General features: G+C 41.1%; 4 protein-coding genes across 6 annotated transcripts in view; 3 read left to right on the forward strand and 1 right to left on the reverse strand.

The window, feature by feature from the left end:
* Positions 1 to 383: 383 nt before the first annotated feature.
* LOC122659116 lies at positions 384 to 2,924 on the forward strand. Its single transcript, XM_043854264.1, has 2 exons — positions 384 to 740; positions 2,604 to 2,924. The coding sequence occupies exons 1-2, from the start codon at positions 384 to 386 to the stop codon at positions 2,922 to 2,924; spliced, it is 678 nt and encodes a 225-aa protein (XP_043710199.1).
* Positions 2,925 to 4,563: 1,639 nt separating this feature from the next.
* Positions 4,564 to 5,550, forward strand: LOC122659117. Its single transcript, XM_043854265.1, has one exon. It carries the CDS (start codon positions 4,564 to 4,566, stop codon positions 5,548 to 5,550), a length of 987 nt encoding a protein of 328 aa, XP_043710200.1.
* Positions 5,551 to 7,041: 1,491 nt separating this feature from the next.
* Positions 7,042 to 13,233, forward strand: LOC122658109. 2 transcript variants are annotated; one of them, XM_043853003.1, is made up of 3 exons: positions 7,042 to 7,058; positions 10,058 to 10,067; positions 12,881 to 13,233. In XM_043853003.1, exon 3 carries the CDS (start codon positions 12,912 to 12,914, stop codon positions 13,206 to 13,208), a length of 297 nt encoding a protein of 98 aa, XP_043708938.1. In that variant the 5' UTR covers positions 7,042 to 7,058; positions 10,058 to 10,067; positions 12,881 to 12,911; the 3' UTR covers positions 13,209 to 13,233. The 2 variants fall into 2 exon arrangements, with proteins under 2 accessions (XP_043708938.1, XP_043708939.1); XM_043853004.1 differs by lacking the exons at positions 7,042 to 7,058; positions 10,058 to 10,067 and adding an exon at positions 10,678 to 10,825.
* Positions 13,234 to 18,701: 5,468 nt separating this feature from the next.
* The window catches only part of LOC122658107 (lysine--tRNA ligase, chloroplastic/mitochondrial), a 109,790-nt gene continuing 109,071 nt past the window's right edge, over positions 18,702 to 19,420 (reverse strand). For both annotated transcript variants that reach the window (XM_043852997.1, XM_043852996.1), the window contains exon 14: positions 18,702 to 19,331. In XM_043852997.1, coding sequence (XP_043708932.1) covers positions 19,239 to 19,331 — 93 coding nt within the window. In that variant the 3' untranslated portion in view covers positions 18,702 to 19,238. The remainder of the gene's footprint in view (positions 19,332 to 19,420) is intronic.

Consider the following 19,420-nt stretch of genomic DNA (forward strand, 5'->3'; position numbering starts at 1 on the left):
ATACCTTCAAGATAAAACAATACTATTATTGGACTTATGGGAAGAAGTTCAGCTGGCTAATTCACACTAAGTATGCCTTCTTTATTTTATGTATTAGATTTTATCTTCTTTCCTTTTCTTACTCAAATTGTACTCTCGTTAGAACTCTTCTATAACTATGTATCTCTTGTGGCTATATTAAGCCATCTTTGTAACCTCATTATTCAAGTTAATGAAATCTCTTCCATTCTCATTCTCTGTCGTTTCACATGGTATCAATTTTTTGAGGATCGATCTTGGTCTCTCTCGTCTCTACGGGTTCTAACTTCGTTTTCTGCTACTGTTCTACATCACATGGTTTCTCACCTTGGATTTCTTCTCATCGTTCTCGGCTTCTCATCACAATGGTTGTGCAGGATCCCAACTCGTCTTCTTCAAACGGCATCTCCTCCATTGTCGCTTCTACCGGTATTAATCCTTCATCACCCAATCATCTCCATCACTTGGATAATCCTGGAACACTTCTCGTCTCCACCCCGCTCAATGGCGACAACTACCCCACATGGCGTCATGCGATGCATATGCCTCTTTATGCCAAAAATAAAATGATGTTCGTCGATGGATCTCTTCCTTGTTTGCTTGCACCCGAATCTCAAATCCAGCTTTGGGATCGCTGCAACTTCATGGTGCTCTCTTGGTTACTCAATGTTCTCACTCGCTCCCTTGCTGACAGCTTCATCTATGCTGAAGCGGCCGCTGAGGTTTGGACCGATCTCAAAAAACAATTCTCACGGCACAATGCCTCTTGGATTTTCCATCTCAAACGTTCAATAGCCACCATCCAACAAGGAACTGATAATCTGGCTGCTTAACTTCACTCGCCTCAAAGGCCTATGGGATGAACTTGCATCTTACATTACACTTCCCTCTCATAAACCTGTTCGTTTATCTAATGGAACCAACCTCCTTGTCACTCACCGTGCTGCACATCACCTTAGCATCTCTATCACCCTCCAAGATGTCCTTTACGTTCCCTCTTTTACTTTCAATTTAATTTCAATAAGCAAACTTACCAAATATCTTAAATGCACTATTATTTTCTTTTTTTACTTTTGTATTCTCCAGGACCTACAAACGACGACGCTGATTGGAGTGGGAATTCTTTATGATGGGCTCTACTACTTTAAGGACTCTGCCCCATTGCCTCCTTCAGGCCCCATGGCCCTCTCTGCATCTCTTTGGCATGCCCGGTTGGGTCACCCCTCTTTTGACCGACTATCTCTTTTATCTAGTTTTATTTCACATTCTAGTGTTTTGCATACCCCCAAACATTGTGATGTATGCCACATGGCCAAACAGGCCCGTCTACCTTTTCCCTTGCATTCTAAACGTTTCACTTCTCCTTTTCAACAAATTCATTGTGACATTTGGGGCGGTTACCACACCGCTTCGCACACTGGCACACATTATTTTTTAACAATAGTAGATGATTTTTCACATTTTGTTTGGGTTTACTTAATGCGTCACAAATCAGAAACTTGCCCTCTTCTTATTTCTTTTTTTGCAATGGTTAAAAATCAATTTGACATCACCGTTAAATGCATTCGTACTGACAATGGGTTGGAATTTTTTTCCCACCCCTTACAATCTTATTTTGTTACCAATGGCATTATCCATCACCATTCTTGCATTGGTACTCCCTAACAAAACGGGGTGGCTAAACGGAAGCATCGCCATCTTCTCAAGGTGGCTCGTGCTTTACGTTTCCAAGCTTCTTTACCCCTTCCCTTCTAGGGGGATTGTATTTTAACCGTTGCTTATCTCATTAATCGCCTCCCCACCCGTAATCTTGATGGTAAAATCCCTCATGAATTATTATTTGGTTCCCCCCCCCCATGTTATGATCACATTCGCGTTTTTGGTTCACTATGTTACGCACACAACCATTCACCTAGTCGTACAAAATTTGACCCACGGGCTATCCGATGTGTCTTTGTTGGTTACCCTTTTGGTCAGAAAGGGTACCGTGTATTTGATATTTCTAATCACACTTATTTTGTTTCTCGTGACGTAGCATTCCATGAGGATATCTTTCCCTATCAATCAGCCCCCAACTCCAATCTTCATTCGGTGGTTCCCATTCCCATTCCCGATGTTCCTCTTACCCCCTCCTCTCTTATTCCCTCCATTCCATTGAACGATGCCCTTGAATCCCCTTCCCCTAATTCCCCCACCCCCTGCATCCTCTCCCAACCCTCCTCCCCCGCCCCCGCCCCGCTATCCTTCCCGTATCCATACTCTTCCCTCTCATTTCCAGGACTGCGTATGTTCTCTGGCTGCCCCATCAACAGGTTCCCTCTCTATGATGCTGACTCGTTCAGGTACCCCTCTTTACCCTCTCCATGCCTCTTTATCATATTCTAATTTCTCCCCTCCCCATTGCGCTTTTTTTTTCTGCCGTTTCATCGGATCATGAACCCACCTCTTATTTTAAGGCTATTAAGGTTTCCCACTGGAAACAAGCCATGAACACTGAGCCTTCAGCCCTGGAATAGAATAATACTTGGTCTCTGTAGCCTCACCCTGCAGGTAAACGTCCAATCTGATGCAAATGGGTTTATAAGGTCAAGCGCAGCGCCGATGGCACCATTGAGCGCTATAAAGCACATTTAGTTACCATGGGTTACACACAACAAGAGGGCCTTGATTATATCGACACATTCACTCCAGTCGTGAAACTTGTTACTGTGCACAATTTTCTGGCCGTCGTTGCCATTCGGGGTTGGCTTCTGTGCCAGCTCGATGTCAATAATGCCTTCTTACAAGGCACTCTTGAAGAGGATGTTTATATGCGTCTCCCCTCGGGTTATGGCCAACAGGGGGAGTCGCATTTTTGCAAGCTCCACAAGTCTCTTTACGGTCTCAAACAGGCCTCTCGCAGCTAGTTTGTCACCCTCACACGGTCTCTCTTGACTGTCAATTTTCACCAATCTCAGGATGATTATTCTCTCTTCGTCAAAAGCACCTCAACCAGTTACACCGCCGTTTTCGTCTATGTCAACGACATCATTGTCACTGGGGATGCTCTGACTTCCATTCAGACACTCATTTCCTTTCTTTAGTGTCGGTTTCACCTCAAAGATTTGGGTATTTTGAAGTTTTTTCTCAGCATAGAAGTTGCTCGCACATCCTCTGGTATATTCATTAATCAGTGAAAATATGCTCTTTAGATTCTCTCTGAAGCTGGCCTTCTTGCCGCCAAATCGGTTCTTCTTCCCATGGAACAAAATCATCATTTAAGCATTGATATTGGCAACCCCATTTCGGATCCCTCTTCTTATTGACATTTGGTTGGACGCCTTATATATCTCACCATCACTTGCCCTGATCTCACATATGCAGTGAACACCTTAAGCCAGTTCATGCACCAGCCACGTCAACCGCATTGGGATTCCGCCATTCGTGTCCTCCTGTACCTCAAGTCTTCTCCGGGCAGTGGTCTTTTCTTCTCTTCAACTGTCACCCTTGCTCTCTCGGCTTTTTGTGACCCATATTGGGCTGCTTGCCCCTCCACTCGCCGTTTCATCACAGGCTACATCACATTCCTTAGGGACAGCCCCCTCTCTTGGAAATCTAAGAAGCAACCAACAGTTTCACGCTTTTCAGCCGAAGTCGAGTACCGCTCCATGGCTGCCGCAACTTGTGAACTTCTTTGGTTGTGTACTCTATTACACGATCTTGGTGTTTCTCATTTAGCTCCCATGCATTTATTTTATGATAACCAGGTAACCCTTCATGTCACTGCGAATCCTATGTTCCATGAACGGACCAAACATATTGAAATCGATTGCCATCTCATCCGCGAGTGTATCCAATCTGGCTGCATCACCACGTCTCATGTTACCTCTCGTCTACAACTCGCAGACATCTTCACTAAGGCTCTTGGGCAAGATCCATTTTTATTTCTCAAATCCAAGTTGGGCATTCACGATCTTCATGCTCCACCTTGAAGGAGGGGGAGTATTACCGGACTTACGGGAAGAAGTCCAGCTGGCTAATTCACGCTAACTATGCCTTCCTTATTCTATGTATTAGTTTTTATCTTCTTTCCTTCTCGTACTCGAAATGTACTCTCATTAGAACTCTTCTATAACTATGTATCTCTTGTGGCTATAGTAAGCCATCTTTGTAACCTCTAATAACGGATCAGATCTACTGGAGGAGATCCTGTGCCCAATTCATGCCTTCCACCTCAGCATTATTTGTTTTATTTGTTTCTTAATTGGTTTCTACCTCTTGCTGCCAATCTCTCCCATGCGATACAGTTTCCTATTCCTATTTGGATTGTTTTTCTTATTCTCGCATGTGAGAGATGAAGCCTTCTGTGTATATAAATATGTTTTTCATGTAACCTCAATGGTATCTTCAATACGATAGTTCTTCAATAAAGATTTTTCTCTTCAGTTTCTTCATATTTTCACATGGTATTAGAGCGTATTTAGAGCGTATTCTGATTTATCAAGTTGTGTTCTTCATCATCTTCTTCATCATTTTGCTTTCTCCATTATCTCCTGCATCATTTCAATGGGTACTGATTCTGATCTCAACTCCAGCAACACACCCATCATGCAACCAATACAAAATTCTCATAATGGAGGCAATGCCTCTAGTCCATATCACCTCCATCACTCGGACAATCCGGGTACAGTTCTGGTTTCGACTCCATTGAACGGAGACAATTATCCTACTTGGTGGAGAGCAATGCACATGGCATTATTTGCTAAGAACAAGATGATGTTTGTTGATGGGTCATTCCCACGACCAGCTTCGCCGTCGTCCAACACCCAACAATGGGATCGATGCAATTTCATGGTACTTTCGTGGCTCTTAAACGTTGTCAATCCAACAATAGCTGACAGTGTAATTTATGCCAAAATGGCATCATCAATTTGGACAGACCTGGAAGAACGATATTCACGGAGCAATGCTCCATGCATCTTTCAACTAAAACGATTGATTGCCACAATCCAGCAGGGAACCGATTCCCTTGCATCGTACTTTACTCGTCTCAAGGTTTTATGGGATGAATTAGCATCCTGCATCTCAGCACCTTCTTGTGCATGCGGCATACCTGGTTCTTTACATTCCCTCGTCCAACAAGAACGCATATACCAATTTCTTATGGGACTTTTGGACTCTTATGCTTCCATTCGGTCTCAGATCCTCTCTACGGACCCTCTGCCAGAAGTGAACCGTGCATATCATATTATTCTTCAAGAAGAACTACAACGATCCCTTTCTCTACCATCCACTCAACTAGACACTGCAGCCATGGCTGTAAACCGTTCCTTTCAAGCTTCACAGACACTCGTAAATTCAAGAATAGTTCTTCCACCACTGATCCCAATCGCAATCGTCCTTTTTACGATCACTGCAACGTCCACGACCACAAATGAGAGACATGTTGACCTCTCCATGGATATCCTCCTGGTCATCCCAAGCATCGTCGCTCCAACACTGGTTACTCCAACTCTGGTGGGACTAATAATTTTCGTGGCCATACCAAGCTGATCAATCAAGCCACCACTGCTACTACAATCGGGTCCAATACATCTTCAAGTGCCAACACCAACAGTCCCAACAGTGCAGCCACACTCCCTGGCCTTACACCGGTTTAGATACAACAGCTCCTATATCTACTTGCAATCGATTCATCATCAGCCACTGCCAATCTTGTAGGTATGGACCTTTGTTTTTCTGCTTCAATCATGAATTCCCCTTCTTGGTTGTTAGCTAGTGGGGCATCTGACCATATGGTATGTCACCTCTCTTACCTCACTAATCCCACTCCTCTCTCATCTCCCATTCCGGTCCGACTTCCCAATGGAACCACGTTCCCCGTTACTCATCGGGGCAGCCTCCATCTCAACCCCTCCATTATTTTGCATGATGTCTTGTATGTCCCTTTTATGTACTGCAGGACCTGTCAACGACGCGGATGATTGGGGTGGAAACTCTGTGTAACGGGCTGTATTACTTCAACGCATTACCATCATCTTCTCCATCACCGCTCGCCTCTCATTCTCTGGATGTTTCGCTCTGGCATGCTCGCAGGGGATACCCTTCCTCAGACCATCTTTCATTATTATCTCCTTTTATTTATCATTCTTCGCATGTTTTACATTCTCCAAAGAATTGCCATATTTGTCACTTAGCTAAACAAAAGCGACTTTCCTTTCCTTTAAGTACCACATGGTGTGCTAATGCTTTTGACCTTATACATTGTGACATATGGGGTGGTTACCAAACGACTTCCCATACCGGTGCCCATTACTTCTTAACCATTGTAGATGATTTTTCGCGTTGTGTTTGGACTTTTTTAATGTGCCATAAACCTGAAACCTATTCTCTTCTCACTCATTTCTTTCATATGGTAAAAACTCAATTTAATGTCACCATCAAACATGTCCGACCTGATAACGGTATGGAGTTCCTCTTTCAACCCCTCAGAGATTTTCTCTCTAGTCATGGTATTATTCACCAACGTTCCTGCGTTGGCACCCCCCAACAAAATGGGGTTGCCGAACGTAAACATCACCACCTCCTAGAGGTCGCCCGCGCTTTACATTTCCAGGCCCACTTGCCGCTGCGTTTTTGGGGGGACTATTTACTTACCGCTGCATATCACATTAATCGCACCCCCACCCCCCGTCTTAATAATAAATCTCCTCATGAACTCCTTTTTGGTTCCCTACCCAGTTATGACCTTCTTCGCGTTTTTGGCTGTCTCTGTTACTCCCACAATCACTCCCCTGGCAGGACCAAATTTGATCCTCGTGCCATCCGGTGCATTTTTGTGGGGTATCCCTATGGTCAAAAGGGCTATCGTGTGTTTGATATTGCCACCCAAACCCACTTTGTATCTCGTGAAGTGGTTTTTTATGAGTCCATATTTCCCTACCAACCGTCCCCCCTCCCTCGACGTGGTCTCCATCCTCCCACTATCTGCACCTGATTATCCTTCCCCTTTCCACCCACCCTCGGGTGCTTCACCCTCCCCTCCTCCTTCTTCTCCTTCTCCTCCTACCCCCGAGCTTCCCCCTACCACGACTCCCTCTCCCATCCCTCCTCCCCCTCCCCTTCCCCCCCTCCCCTCCCTCGGCATTCGGCTAGAGTGCACACACGCCCCTCCTGTTTATCTGACTATGTTTGTTCTGCTTCAGGCTCCTCACAGGGTTCCCTCCCACTCATGCCTTCGGTGACCGGTAATGTTCCCTACCCAATTCATGATACCTTATCATATTCTCAATTTTCTTCGCAGCATTTTGCTTTTCTTAGTGCATTATTTTCCTCTCATGAACCCACCTCCTATTCAGATGCCATAAAATATCCCCATTGGAAACAAGCTATGGAGGTGGAACTTTCGGCCCTTGAACAGAATAACACTTGGTCTTTGCAGCCTCTCCCTGTAGGTAAATCCCCCATCGGTTGCAAGTGGGTCTACAAAGTTAAGCACAATGCTGATGGTTCGGTTGAGCGCTACAAAGCGCATCTTGTTGCCAAAGGTTATACTCAACAAGAAGGGTTGGACTACACAAACACTTTTGCTCCTGTCACTAAGCTCGTCACTATCCGCACTCTTCTTGCTATTGCTGCAATTCATGGATGGCATCTTCGCCAACTGGACGTCAACAATGCAGTCCTTCATGGGGCACTCCATGAAGACGTCTACATGCGTCTCCCTCCTAGTTATGGCAAACAGGGGGAGACTCGATTTTGCAAGCTCCTTAAATCAATTTATGGCCTTAAATAGGCCTCTCGAAATTGGTTTGCTACCTTGACCCATGCCTTGTTAGCTGCGGGTTTCAGGCAATCTCTAGCCGACTATTCTCTGTTTGTCAAGTCTACACGGTCGACATACACTGCCGTACTTGTTTATGTGGACGACATTATTGTTGCAGGGGATGACCTTGCCAGCATTCAAGCCTTAATTTCCTTCCTCTAGGTTCGTTTTCATCTCAAGGATTGGTGTGTTGAAGTACTTCCTTGGCATTGAAATCGCTCATAGCCAGGCTGGCATATTCATTAATAAACGCAAGTATACCCTTGATATTTTGACTGAAGCTGGATTACTGGCTAGCAAGCCCGTCTCTTTCCCTATGGCACAACATCTTCATCTGGCCGTTGACATTGGCACAATCCTCGATGATCCATCTCCTTATCAACGTCTCATCGGTCGTCTCATATACTTGACCATTACATGGTCGAATATCACCTACGCTGTCAACACATTGAGCCAGTTCATGCATCAGCCCCGACAGCCTCATTGGGATGCTACACTTCGCCTACTGCGATATTTGAAATCCTCCCCCGGTACAGGGATTTTCTTCTCGGCGACCAGCTTCCTCCATCTCTCTAGCTTTTTCGATTTTGATTGGGCAGCCTGCCCTTCCACTCGTCGTTCTGTCACTGGGTACATCACTTTTCTTGGCGACAGCCCCTTGTCTTGGAAATCTAAGAAGCAGCAGACCGTTTCACAGTCCTCTGCCGAGGCTGAGTACCGGTTTATGGCCTCTGCTACTTGTGAGCTTATTTGGTTACGCAGTTTGCTTTGCGACTTCAATGTTTCCCACCCTGGTCCCATGCATCTGCATTGTGACAATCAAGCGGCTCTCCATATTGGCGCCAATCCCGTGTTTCATGAACGGACCAAACACATCGAAATTGATTGTCATGTGGTTCGCGAACGTATTCAAACCGGTTGCCTAGCTACTTCCAAGGTATCTTCGGGAATGCAACTCGCGGACGTTCTCACCAAGGCCCTTGGTCGCGATCAGTTTCTCTTCCTCATCTCCAAGTTGGGCATTCGAAAACTACATGCTCCAACTTGAGGGGGAGTCATAGCGGATCAGATCTAATGGAGGAGATCCTACGCCCAATTCATGCCTTCCACCTCAGCATTATTTGTTTTATTTGTTTCCTAATTGGTTTCTATCTCTTGCTTTCAATCTCTCCCATGCGATACAGTTTCCTATTCCTATTTGGATTGTTTTTCTTATTCTCGCATGTGAGAGATGAAGCCTTTTGTGTATATAAATATATTCTTCATGTAACCTCAATGGTATTTTCAATACGATAGTTCTTCAATAAAGATTTTTCTCTTCAGCTTCTTCATTTTTTCACAACCTCATTATTCAAGTGAATGAAATGTCTTCCATTCTCATTCTTTCATTTTACAAATACTCTAATCGCAAAGGTTGCACTCCAAAGTGTGATTACATAGGGATCCGAATGACTATACTCAGGAGATGAAGTAGTGAAGAGAAACAATAAACACGTATTGAAATAGAACCACAGTACACGAACGCGTATGTCTTCCAAATACATTGGCTGTCCTATATGTTCAGATAAAAGATTTACTGTATGATTCACATGGGCTAAATGTTCAATGGTCTAGATTTGAAGATTCTTAGACAGATACCAAAGAAGTGACCAAATAACTTTTGTCATTGCTTTAAGTGATGTGTGTCTATGATTCATATCCAACTTTGCTTAAATAATGGGCTCCTCTGTTATGAGATGCTCTCCTTGTCATCCGATTAAAGATTTTAAGAAACTATTAATCAGACGGTAGAAAACTGCATTCTCATGTGTGGGGCATCTTAATAGAATCAGAATAAAGCTTTCTCCATTAAAATCCAACCCTTAAACCTCTTAAGGACCAACTAAAGTTACAAAACCCATCTCAAATTCTCACGGTTTACATCTCGAGTACCCAACTCATACATTCAATTCACAGTCTATACAGACATTCTGTCTCTCTTTATTTCTCTGTCTGGATCTCGATTGTCCAGTCCAATACATCAAACCGAGACGCACGGGAACGTTTCACAGAAAAGTAGAGAGAACACAAGCAAATACCAAACGATACTTAAGAACCCTGGTCTCCCGTTGAGTTTGTTTTTGTTGCCGCAACCTCTGTTCTCAGTTTGTTCTTATTCTTCTTCTTGTAAGTTTCACTTCTTCCCCTTCTTTTTTTTCTTTGATTCAAGATTTGCAGAGGATCTGAGCTGTTATATTTTGGGCTACCTTTTTCTTTTCTCCCTTTCAGTTTCTGCTGGAAATTGATGGTTGGGTTTTTCTTGATTTTGCACTACCCCCTCTAAAAATAGTTTTTTTTTTCCTTCAAGTTTCTGCTGATGTGAAAGATGGGTTTCCATGGAAAATGATTTGAAATTGATTCTTTGTTGAATTGAGTGTGTTGATTCCCTTTGAGACTTACCTTGCGCTTAAGTTCACGTTTGGTATTTGGTGGATTTTGATTGAACCGGTTTTTTGGATCTGAAAGACATCTCCTTTTCCAGTCATTAGTATAATCTTCATAGGGCATCTATTGCAAATGGATGGAATTGTGTTACTAGAGAGAATTATCCCTATAATCATCCAAAAACGGGAGTAAAGACCCATATTTTATGCTTTATCTGGACAATATTAGGGGCATTATCATAAATATTGAGACAAATTATTTAGTGAGCCATCGTTTGATGAACAATAGTTGGAAAGAGATGTGGTGAAAGAAAAAATTTAATCATGGTGTTAGAAAAAGCATTGAAAAAGAAGTTCTGGATGAAGCTAGAAGAACCACAATCGATATAGGCTTATTAGAGATGCAGAGTTTAGAATGCCAGACAATTGGTGGTTAGGTGGCTTTGTTTTAGTGGACAGACTATGCTATTTTCCTATCAACTTCACAATAATATGGTGAACTGGGAATTACATTGAGATATGGTGTCAACTGGTCTGCAGATATTCTGAATAAGTGCATCATGTTGAAGATTGAATGCTTTTAGGGTCTTAAATTTAAGATTTCCTTCATCATTATTCACAAGTTAGGTAGCTTCCATTCCCTTATGACTAGCATCCACTTTTACAGGGTACTTAGTCTTTTTTTCTATTGGTGTTGAGTAGTAAATGGGTGTTTTGAATGGCTTCTCCACTTCAATCAAAATGAATTGAATTGTCACACTTTGTCAAGCTGAAGAGGATCTTCATGACTTAAGAGTTTGAAGGATATATCTAAAGTTTTTGTTGTTTTAGTCTCTTTTGGATGGTGTACTGGGGTAATCTTGTTGGCAAGAACTTCAGACAAGTAGTTGGAAATGGAGTATTGTCTTAGAACCATTGTTGAGTACATATAGCTGATTAAGTAATCTGTGTGAGGACTGAGTAGCACATTCTTGTACAACTTCTGGGCATTAACAAAGGTCCCATGAAGTTATGTTCAGGCCTAAGAATTTGCTGGAATTTACGTGACCCAGTATCATAGAGGACTGTGTTTTCTAACAGAATGATAGTTGGAGAATTGGGGGGGGGGGGGGGGGAAGCTGGAAATTCATTGCCCAGCAAATTCACGTGACCCAGTATCATAGAGGACTGTATTTTCTAACAGAATGATAGTTGGAGAATTGGGGGGGGGGGGGGGAAGCTGAAAATTCATTGCCCATCAATCTGAAAATATTGTTCTTTATTCTTGCAATCCTCTGTTTACACCTTCTCCTGAAATTAACTACTTGTGTAATAGAAGATTGTGTCCCATGGTAGACTTATGATTTTCTGCAAGGGAGAAAAGAGAATTCCAGCATGATGCTATTAAGGGAAATCCATGGAAATGGTATGTATTTGTCTCTGATCTGCCTTGTTGGGTAATGTTTTCTATTGAGGTCCATGCTTGGACACTCGTTCATCTTGAACAATTAAAACTGTGTGGTATGGAGTTTTCCATGCTAAGAATGCATTTTTCTGCCCTTGGTTTTGCATTCAGTGTATCATACAGCATTGTTATCTCTCTTAGTTTTGATTTCTTTACGAGTTCCAAGGATTTGGGCTCTATTGCCAATTTATCATGTGGTTCTGACTCCTAACACGTAATGCATCTGGTGGATCTTGGAAATTGGTTCTTCAGACTGACTTTGTGGATCTCTTCAAGGGGGTGGGGCCCATTCATTCTGTTAAAGGAGGCATATTTGTATATTATCTATGTTGCCTAGGATAGCTGTTTGCAATATATTCTTGTTAGCATGACAGATGATGCAATGTGTTTAGTGCCATTTAGTCTGTTAGAGACGGGATTATTAGTGATAAATCAAAATATTTCCTCACTTGGAAAATGTATTGAAGAAGTAAAATTCGGGAAAGAGAATAAGAATACCGTGTTACAATTTTAATTTAATATGCACATTGCCTTCATCACAGTGATAGTAAGTCATCTTTATGTTGGCTCTATCGTATTACAGGGTTCCCTGAATGAGTCCCAACTTCTGTGTGATTGCCTGCTTGGAGAGTTGGAAGAGCATGTAGCATAACCTCTTCATTTTAAGCTTCCTTTGTAGCTTCTCACTCTATGTAATTGTGTTTAATGGACTTTCTTCCAAACTCTTCCTTGATAGATCCTTTATCATATATGTAGTATGTGTCCGACATGTCTATTTGTTTTGGTGCTTTTGTAGAATATGTGACAGTCTGTGGATGTCCTTCTGTACTCAGTCATAGATTGATTTTATGCGTCCAGCCTCTGTGGAAACGTAACTTATTCTAAAATGTTTGTCTCTAGCTCTGGTTTTTGATTTATTTGGGGTGTAGAGAGACACATTTCTAATTTTGGTTGATGTGATGTAAGGCAGTTTATACTTCAACTAACCATTCATGCCAATATGACTGACTCATTTGTCTGTTGACCAAATTATTGCAAAATGTTTGTATATTCTTACTGAAATTGTCTTAAGAGTTCTATAAGAAAGAAACATATTCCTCCTTTTTTTTTTAAAATGTATTATTTCATTGACTTTTGTAATTGAATCACTAAGACCTATTACACTGAGATTTTATGTGCCAATGATTCCAGGTTCGGCTGAGGCAGAGAGTTGTGATAAACCATGGTTCTTGACAGCTTATCTTCTCCACATCGGAGGACCCAAAGCCCACTGTCCTCATTTAAGAAACAGTTCCCTACCCGTGAAGAGTTTGGAAGCTTGTCAACCCTTGTTCAACGGCACCGTTTTCTTCTAACTGCGCTTGTTCTTCTAGCTTTCCTGTGCTGTATTTATCTCTACTTTGCTATCACTCTGGGAGCCACTGAATCTTGCTCGGGGTTGACAGGAGCGCAAAAGGCATTGTGTCGATTGGAGGCAGCAAAAACATCTGTATCCAGAGGAAAACTGAAACATTTCTGAGAATTTTTTGACTTTTTTTTTTTTAAAATAAAAAATCGAATGGCTGATTGTTGGGGGGGATTATTTTAGATTTGCTAGTTGATATCATTCTTGTATCAAGTATACTGGGGATTTTATGGTATTCTGTTTTTGTTGTATTATGGAAGTTGGATTGACATATTGTAACTTTTTATGATTATCTTCATTATAAAACTGTAGTTTTGATGGAACTTGTTTCCCAACTTGATGATCACCCTTCTGATGCTGATGGTAAATTTTACCTGGATAGGTTGAGTATGTGTATTCAAATCTATCTTTAAATTTTTTTTGCCTGAGTTGTTGCATGAAAAGATTAAGTTTATTCTAATAATATGATATGAAAGTGCTATGCTTGAATGGAGACCAAGAACGGCAAATGGGGTAAGCAGATGATTTAGCCAAAAAAGGGGTGCTCCAACAAAGACTGATGGAGATGATATTCCTTTATGATGTGGGGCTTATTGTGCAGGTACAGTTAAGCTTCAGGTGCCGACTGTATTTCAGTGTTAGAAGATCATTTGGATTATTAACCTCCTTAATTTTAAAGTCAAACTCAATGATATGTCTCTCCATGACAAGCTTCTTAATCCCGGGATTGGTCTTGGGATCGGTCAACATTGAAACCGATCCGATACAGATACGGATTGGTCAAAATTATTCTGGATCGGTCTGAAGTGGAAAAAATCTTGGTTTTGTTGGATAAGTTTTGGAATCGGTTAGTATCGGTCAGAAAAATCTGAAAAATGGTAATCACAGGGCTTGCGAGATTAACCTTGTCCACTACCACTATTATCGCCAACTTAATCCCTAATCCTTATTTCTTTTTAGCTTATCTTGACTACTCAACCACAGGTCCACAACCACTACCACCATTAAAGCCACCTTATCCCTATTTCTCTATTTAGCTTATGTTTTCATGGAATTAAATCTTCCTTTAATTGATTCCCCTTATTATATCTCAGATTTGAGGCTCTCAAATTTCCAAATTGTAAATCTGGGTTTAAAACCCTAATCACCTTATGCAATGAAATCTTCAAATATGGGGCCAAAATCAATGTTTACATTGAATGAAATCTTTCCTTAATCTATTCCCCACTAAAAAAGGGTAAGATTTCCTTATTTCCCACGGATTTGAAGCACCATAAGAGCAAAGGACCCAGTAGCCACTGCAAAACTAATCCATCAAATTTTAAAATAGCTAACATGATGCACAAAACCTTCACTATAAAGAACTCAATTGGTGGATCGAATATGGGTGATTTCCCACTTCTGGACAAGGAATTAATTCGTAGGACTTCTAGGCCCCTTAGGGGGGGTGTCCCACCTTGAACCGATCCTCCACACATGCTCGAATGGTCCTGATGAAGGTTGAACGCATTCTAGTTTTGTTATGAATGATAAAAAAATTTCTCTCCATCTAAATATGAGAGATGGTGCTACAAAAAACAAGTTTACCTATGCCCGCAATAGCATCCCTTTTGATTGTAGTGGCCAGTGGTAATATATAACCCCCCGCCCCCCATTGTTAACTTTTTCTTGTTTAACATCAACTAAATTAGTATTGGTTGCCTTGTAAAAGCAAAAGACTATAAAATAAAAAAATTCCTTCTATATTATAAAAATAAGGAAAAAAGATCTTTGTCTGAGAGTGTGGCCTACACCAGCACTCCCATGAGTCATAACAAGCGACGTTATTATGAACTTAATTCATCATAAACATGTAATATTCAAGAGAAATAAAATAAAATCATATAGGAGAGAGATAAAAGAAACAAGCCATAACTTTTGACTCTGTAGATCTTAAGGATTTCATGTTCCCTGGTGCAAAGTGTTTGTAAAAATGGAATGAGATTTTTGGGACTTGAAGAAAAAGGTTTTTCTCTAATTAGTTCCCGGCCGGCCCCTCTGCGTTAGTTCCCGGCCCCTCTGCATCATCTCTTCTTATGGAGTCCTCAGGTATTACTTGTCTTGTGTGCATTGTTCTAGCGTTAACAGAATCATAGCACACCGGCTCGCAAACCCCTCGGCAATGTTCTTCCGAATTGAATGGCCTGGCCATGCATTTAGGCATACAGTCAAGTTCCATGCATTGTGAGAAAGTCACTTCTTGAGCAGAGACAAGAGTAGTAATAGTACACAAACACATTAGGAGGAGAATTGCAACTGCGGCCTTATTGCAAGCCATCTTCAATGCAACACAACACGAACCCAAACCCAAACCCACCAGAGGATATGATATATATTGAAAAGAGAAGAGAGGAGAGGAAGATTTATGATAATTAGAGAGGGTCTTAAGACTCTCTTTGAGGTAGTTGAGGGATTTGATTGAGATGGAAAATTTTAGAATTTACAATTCATGTTTCTTGGATGTCTCTTTGTCCTTTTGGTTTGATTGGTTGTTTATTGCTTGGTTGTAAGGAAGTGTTGTAGAGTAAAACATGCATTGACACAGGAAAGGGTCAAACGAGAAAATCTTGGATCCCCCCGCTCACACCCAAAAATGGTGGCCTTATGATTGTTTGAGTGTCTGCGAGGCATGGTTCGTGATCTCGGTATTGGCTGGATCGGATCAGATCGGGATCGGATTGGCCAATACGGATTGGGATCATTCAAATTCGGGCAAATATGACACTTTTGTCCCTGTTTTCTTATAAAAAAAACTAATTTTTTTAAAAATATTTTTACTCCTGTCCGTACAGCTGGATCGGATCGGTATCCGGATTGGTCTCGGCCGATACCAATCCAATCCGACCAAAATCGGCCGATCCGATTCGATACCTAAAACCATGCTGGGAGATGCTTTGCAGGTGAGGCAGTTTCTAAGTTTTGAACATGCAACTAACATGTTGCAATAGCACAACTTAACCGTTGCGAACGCCAAGGCTCCCCCTACTAAAAATTGTGGCCTTATGTTACACAAAAAAAGAAAGAAAGAAAGAAAAAAAACCCTTGGAGAGCTGCATTGTGCTGATGTTTTTATTAGGAAAAGGATTTTATCGTCTTCCAGGTAATCAGGACAAAAAATCTATTGTCTAGACCCATGATTTTAGTACACAGTATTGATATGGTATTGGCATAGATCAACCATATCGGACAACTTTACCCTGATTTTCTTTTAAAAAACATTTTTTTTTTGGTTATTGTTTTACAAGTGTTTTTAGATGGTGTAAATTATTGTTTTACACCTTATCCGTATCGTTTCATTGATACGGTATCGACGGTATTGGGAAAATATCACCTTAATTTGCCTGCCTGTTAATTTCCTCAATTCCCTCTAATTGATGGAGGTGGACCCCACTCGGGCAGTGTGTTCGGGTAGGGGGTAGGGTGGTCATTTCTTCCCCCTACTAGATGGAATTGAGGAAATTGAGGGGCAGGTAAATTGAGGGGATAAAGATCCATATCAAGAACGGTGAGTTGCAATACTGATACTATTTCATATGTTTCATTCTACTCCTCTCTCCCTCTTGTCATGAATTTTTATCCTCGCCTGTTCGCTACCCAAACAGCCCTCATATGGAGTGCAAAATGACGACTTAACCTCCCTCGGGCAAGCCACAATGCATCGCTGTGGTTAAGCTATGGAAATTAGTGGAGCAGCAAGGTGAATGAGCCCAAGTCCACTATCGGGATTTTCAATTGGGGTTGGGGTTGAGATTGGGGCCCGTGGGGGTGGTGGGGTTCAGACCCATGACCCTAGTCACGTTATAACCCATGTAGCCATGCTGAATAGCCAAGGTTCACTTTTTGTTTGAGTGGTTTCTTAACCAACCAATTCAACCCAAAAAAAAAAAAAGGTTTCTTAACCAATTGGGGAGTTCTTTAGATTTAACATTATCAACAGCTGAAGGACATCTTAGCTGACTACTTATTAGGAGATTGGGTTTTCACTACCAAGGGAGATGCATTGAAAGATAAAGCACGGATTATGAAGATTTCACAAAGTGATTATTTTAGAAAATCAAAATCTATCATAAATAAAGAAGGCGATACAGAGGATTTTATTTCATTGAAAATTAAAATAGGGAGTCTTGAGTGTTGTGATTGAAGTATTTATTTAAAGCTTAAAAGAAAATTTTATAGGATAATCGTACGACTAACTATGATGTATGGTACGAAAAAAATTGGGTAGATAAGAAACATCATAAAGATAAACTCAATGCAGCTAAGTCGAAGATGTTGAGATGAACGTGTGTCAAAACTAGGAAGGAAAAAGTAATGAATGATCATATAAGAACTGATTTGGAAATAGGCCCGATGCATAATAAGCTACGAGAAAATCGTTTGAAGTGGCATGACCATGTTCAATGGAGACCTTGGGATGCTCCAGTACAAAGGAGTGATTTGATTCATATTGAATGAGCTAAAAGAGCCAAAGTCAGACCCAAAATGACTCTAATAGAACCGGTGAGAAAATACATGCATAGCTTAGGCTTTGTATGAAATATGATCTCAAACAGAACTGATTGGAGTGTAAGGATCCATATAGCCAACCCCTTTCAATTGGGATAAGGCTGAATAGAAATTGTTGTTATGGTAAGGCAGTTCTCATAAAGGAAATGTGGATGGTCTTTACGAAAATGACTAGGAACTAGAATTCAAGAAACAAGAACTTAACCCCAAGGGGTCAGCTCAGTTGGCAAAAGACCAACTCCTCAAATAAAAGGTCATGAGTTCAAACCACCTTGGGGCCTATCCCCATCCCCTACCCCCCCCACCCCACCCCCCACCCCACCCCCCCAATATTATACAAGCTCTTAATCCCAAAAAAAGAAAAAAAAGGAAAAAAAAGAAACAAGATCTTAACAACTTAGCATTAAAATTTAAATATGCAAAATTCAGATTAAACAAAGAGCACGATGAGAGAGAAGGAAATCCGGGCAAATAAAAAGTATCAGTTAGTTTCACCAATTGTTGAACCAAAGGGTCTCAATAGGAATATCAAGAAAAGAAATATATGGAAAGAACTGTTGGGTTTTTGCTTGCATTTATTACATTGAGACTCACATGATTTGTTAGTTTTTTTATTTGTATTGGGACTCTTTTTGTCACATGGATAGTTTGAAAGTCAAGCTAAGAGGAGTGGGGTGCAAAAAAAGAAATCTTGCACTTCTAGTACTCTTTGTTCTATATATATGTGCTAATAAGTGGGTTAAATGTAAGACTTGCAAGTGGGTGTAGTTGTGAGAGAGTGGATTGTTCTTGGATTTTTTCAGAGAGGGTGTACAAGGGATTTGGGTTTGGGTTTTGGGGATTAAATTTAAACCATTCTTGTATTGTTTTCTTTCTCTTAGTGAAGAACAGAGTATCTCTCCATGGATGTAGGTAGGTTTTTGTCTAACCACGTAAATCTTACATGTAGTTTTTCTTTGTCATTTTTCTATCATTTTTCTTTTCATTAGATTCTGGAGATGTATCTCGTTATAATCGAATCAATATATCCATACACTTCTGTTCGTGTGTTAACCCCAACAAGAACCACACAAGAAAGCAAGATCTTTGAGAGAAATACGACAGTCAATATCTAACTGCTCAATTACATTAGTCAGGCCCCACTAATATGAGGTCCGGCAACTTTACATTCTTTGACTCCAAAAATATAAAGTAAGGACTTCAGTTTTACCAACAGAGACTTCTAATCTAACTTAAGAACAAGAAAATGAGAGGAACAAAGAAAAAACCTCAAAACTTTCTGATTTCTATTCTGCTCATAAAGGTGTCGAGCCTAAGGAATAACCGAAAAAATTGGAGAATTGAATACTGGAATACTGAACTTCTTCGACTCATGGTCTGAATGTATGGGATCTTGTTATAAACCCGTCCATGATTCCATTAAAGAATCAATTACAGCAAGGAAAAATTGATTTTAGCATTTTACAGCTGAAGTTCCACATATGTGGCATCTTCTTCAAACCTATGATGAGTTAGATGGAACCCACCAAAAATGTGATTAGCTCTACATAGGCCTGTTGCTATAACCTTTAGGGATGCAGTTTGATTCCCAATAAAGTGTCACTGCTGAAGCTTGAGGACAGGGAATGCAATGACATCCCGAATGCTGGCAGAGTTTGTAAGAAGCATAACCAACCTGTCAATGCCTAGTCCCTGGAAATTTTTGGTTACATTAGAGTCTATCTGGGAAGAACATTTTGGCAATTACAGATTAACCTTTAGTACATAAAAAGGCCATTTAA

The sequence above is a fragment of the Telopea speciosissima genome, chromosome 4 (assembly GCF_018873765.1).
Source record: "Telopea speciosissima isolate NSW1024214 ecotype Mountain lineage chromosome 4, Tspe_v1, whole genome shotgun sequence".
NCBI classification, from domain to species: Eukaryota; Viridiplantae; Streptophyta; class Magnoliopsida; order Proteales; family Proteaceae; genus Telopea; species Telopea speciosissima.